At 37.6% G+C, this 3,348-nt stretch overlaps 1 protein-coding gene across 1 annotated transcript in view; it reads right to left on the minus strand.

The window, feature by feature from the left end:
• Positions 1-3,348, minus strand: part of LOC106468690 (elongation of very long chain fatty acids protein AAEL008004-like) — a 62,506-nt gene that overhangs the window by 37,162 nt on the left and 21,996 nt on the right. The window contains exon 5 of the mRNA XM_013929128.2: positions 511-593. Coding sequence (XP_013784582.2) covers positions 511-593 — 83 coding nt within the window. The remainder of the gene's footprint in view (positions 1-510; positions 594-3,348) is intronic.

Raw genomic sequence — 3,348 nt, forward strand, 5'->3', positions numbered from 1 at the left:
AACAAGAGAGCAGAAAACATTTGAATGTGAAATCCACCAAAACAGAACGCCAAAAGATCATAGAGTGTTTTAAATCACCACAACTGTATACAGGTAACCCACCCACACTGACAGATACCTACAAGTGCAATCCTGTCAGCCAGTCTCGGAAAAACGTGGGATAATCTGATGCCTTAACAAGAGAGCAGAAAACATTTGAATGTGAAATCCACCAAAACAGAACGCCAAAAGATCATAGAGTGTTTTAAATCACCACAACTGTATACAGGTAACCCACCCACACTGACAGATACCTACAAGTGCAGTCCTATCATCCAGTCTCGATAAAACGTGGTATAATCTGATGCCTGAACAAGAGAGCAGAAAACATTGGAATGTGAAATCCACCAAAACAGAACGCCAAAAGATCATAGAGTGTTTTAAATCTCTACCTTCATCAAAAACTCCCTGAAGAATACAACAATGGAAAGAATGGATCAAAGGAACACTACTACCATTTACCTTCCTTACATGTCAGTGAAAAACTCAAACACATAACCAAGAAGTTCAACATAGATGTCTGGTGGAAATTTTACAATACGATAAGACCCATTCTAGTGAAAACTAACAGAAACTTACTAATTAAAAACATAGAAATGTCATTTATGAAATTACATGCTTCTGCAACGAGACATACATTAGATAAACGGGAAAAAAAAAGACTCGAGACAAGAATATAAGAACATAAATACAGCACAAGAATCATGAAAAATCAAAGTTCAGCCAATGCAGAACACATCATGTCAACTGGACACAAAATAAACTGGGATAAAACTAAAAACAAATTTTGGAAGACAAAGAAAAATTAAAGAATCTTTCTACACCAATACGATAAAGCCTTCACTAAACAGAGATTCGAGATTAAAGGTGAGCAACCTATGGCTACCATTTGTTGAATCCACATGCAGTCTTTACACCAATCAAAACAAGGGATAATCAAACCAATCACAACATGTCCTTCACAATCCACCAGAATACTATAAAAGGTGGTTTATTTGAAGTTAAGCACAAAGCTTACACACCTCAAGAATACCTACACAGCATTACCAAGTTACCAACAATCAAAGATCGCTTTACACAACTTGCCACGAAATTTTGCAGAATAGCCAAAAATAGGAACACACAGACCAAACAGTTCAAACAATTAGCTCTAACACCAGAAACTTGGAACACATACATATCACCATTCAATTACATAAACAGCCTAGAAAACACATAAAAGACTCACCAAGTAACTGAAAGAAATTTATTTTTCAGCTTTGGGCACTGGTCAGGTAGATTATTCGGCGCCTGACCAGTGAAAGTGGGTTTTCTCGGGGTACTCCCGTTTTCCCCCCACAGCAAAATTCTGAGAATTGGACCACGGTCCTCCTCCTAGCCCTGAAAAGGACCGACAGACGGCCTCCTCCCCCACCCAAAATGTTTAGCCCTAGTGCTTTATCCCACCCAACGCATCCTCGAAGGCGCCGCTGCCTGATTTTCTAAGCTTAATGTATGGTCCAGACCCGGTCAAACCAATCCAGGACAAACTATAATACTCACGAATATGTACATCCCTCACCAAGCAGCGGGGTTGTAGAGAAGCGGAAAAAAACTTCTGAACACCACTGGTTGTCCTCATACACGTTGAGTTTGAAAGGACTAACCAAAATTACCACCCAGAGTATAAGTATAAGTTAAGCACAAAGCTACACAATGGGCTATCTGTGCTCTACCCACAACGAGTTTCAAAAACCGGTTTCTAGCATTGCAAGTCCGCAGACACACCGTTGTGCCACTGGGGAGGGGGGGGGTGGCTACTATAAAAGACATGCAAAACCTTACACACACACTGACGTGAAGATGAAAAACTTTCGAAACGTCGTCCTCTACACTTCTGTGTTTTTAGAATAGTATACTAATCAATAATGGATATTTTGGTATGGAAAGGCATCTGTATGCTATAGAGCTATGCATCTGTTTATAAGGGGTTTATTTACTACTCAACATTACATTATATGTTAATGGATGAAATTGTAAGACCTTTCACAAGTGCTGTCTGCTCTAACTCTGTCTTGATGCAGTATAATACCCAGTTTCATGCGTACCTTGAATAAATTCTGAATTGAATCCCACAGAACACCTCTTGGAAATCCTTTAAGATCAAGTACATCAGTGCTATAATTGAATCCCATAGAACACCTCTAGTCAATCGTTTAAGATCAAGTACATCAATGCTTTAATTAAATACCATAGAACACCTCTTGGAAATCCTTTAAGATCAAGTACATCAATGCTTTAATTAAATACCATAGAACACCTCTTGGAAATCGTTTAAGATCAAGTACATCAATGCTTTAATTGAATCCCATTGAACACCTCTTGGAAATCGCTTAAAACCAAGTACATCAGTGCTTTAATTGAATCCCATTGAACACCTCTTGGAAATCGCTTAAAACCAAGTACATCAGTGCTTTAATTAAATACCATAGAACACCTCTAGGATAACCTTTAAATTCAAGTGCATCAAAACTTTTATCCACCGAGCGATATCATTAAATCAGGAGTAGAAAAGGATCCTTCATAATGTTCCTTACATAATAATCAGAATCATGCCTCTCAGATACAGGAACTACATAAATATCAGAGGAGCAAGCATATTCAGTAGTGGGGATCTCCTTTTACCAAAAATGGCTCTTTGAGCAGTTGATTCAGTTAGAACCTAATTAGGACCATTCTGAATTTAAAGTTAGTCATGCTAGATTGGTTATAACTAGAGATGTGTTGTCGATATATTAAATGCATACAGTGAAAAAATAATATTATTATAATGTATCATCATTTCAGTTTTGGTGTCCATATGGCTGAAGAAAAAATTATCATAAACACTTTGTACTTTAAGTTCATTACAGCCACTTTGAAACAAACCTATTATCTTTTCCTGTGGCTTTTAACTTACCATCTGGATGTTTAGTCACGTATTTCTTTCATAAAAATACTTTTTTGTGTTACGGCTTACAAAAGCTAACCAATTAGATCAACTTACCATTTGGATAAATGTCATGTATTTTTCCACCACAAGAACTTCTGGGTGCTAGGTTCTACTATAGCAAAGCTAACTTACATTCTGGATGACTCAAGTACGTTTTCCTCTACAAGAGCTTTTAGGTGCTAGATCCTAGTGTAGCAAAGCCAACTTACCATTTGGATAAAAGTCATGTATTTTTTTCCACCACAAGAACTTCTGGGTGCTAGGTCCAACTGCAGCAAAGCTATCTTACATTCTGGATGACTCAAGTACATTTTCCTCTACAAGAGCTTTTAGGTGCT

Source organism: Limulus polyphemus, unplaced genomic scaffold, assembly GCF_000517525.1.
Source record: "Limulus polyphemus unplaced genomic scaffold, Limulus_polyphemus-2.1.2 Scaffold3114, whole genome shotgun sequence".
NCBI lineage: Eukaryota > Metazoa > Arthropoda > Merostomata > Xiphosura > Limulidae > Limulus > Limulus polyphemus.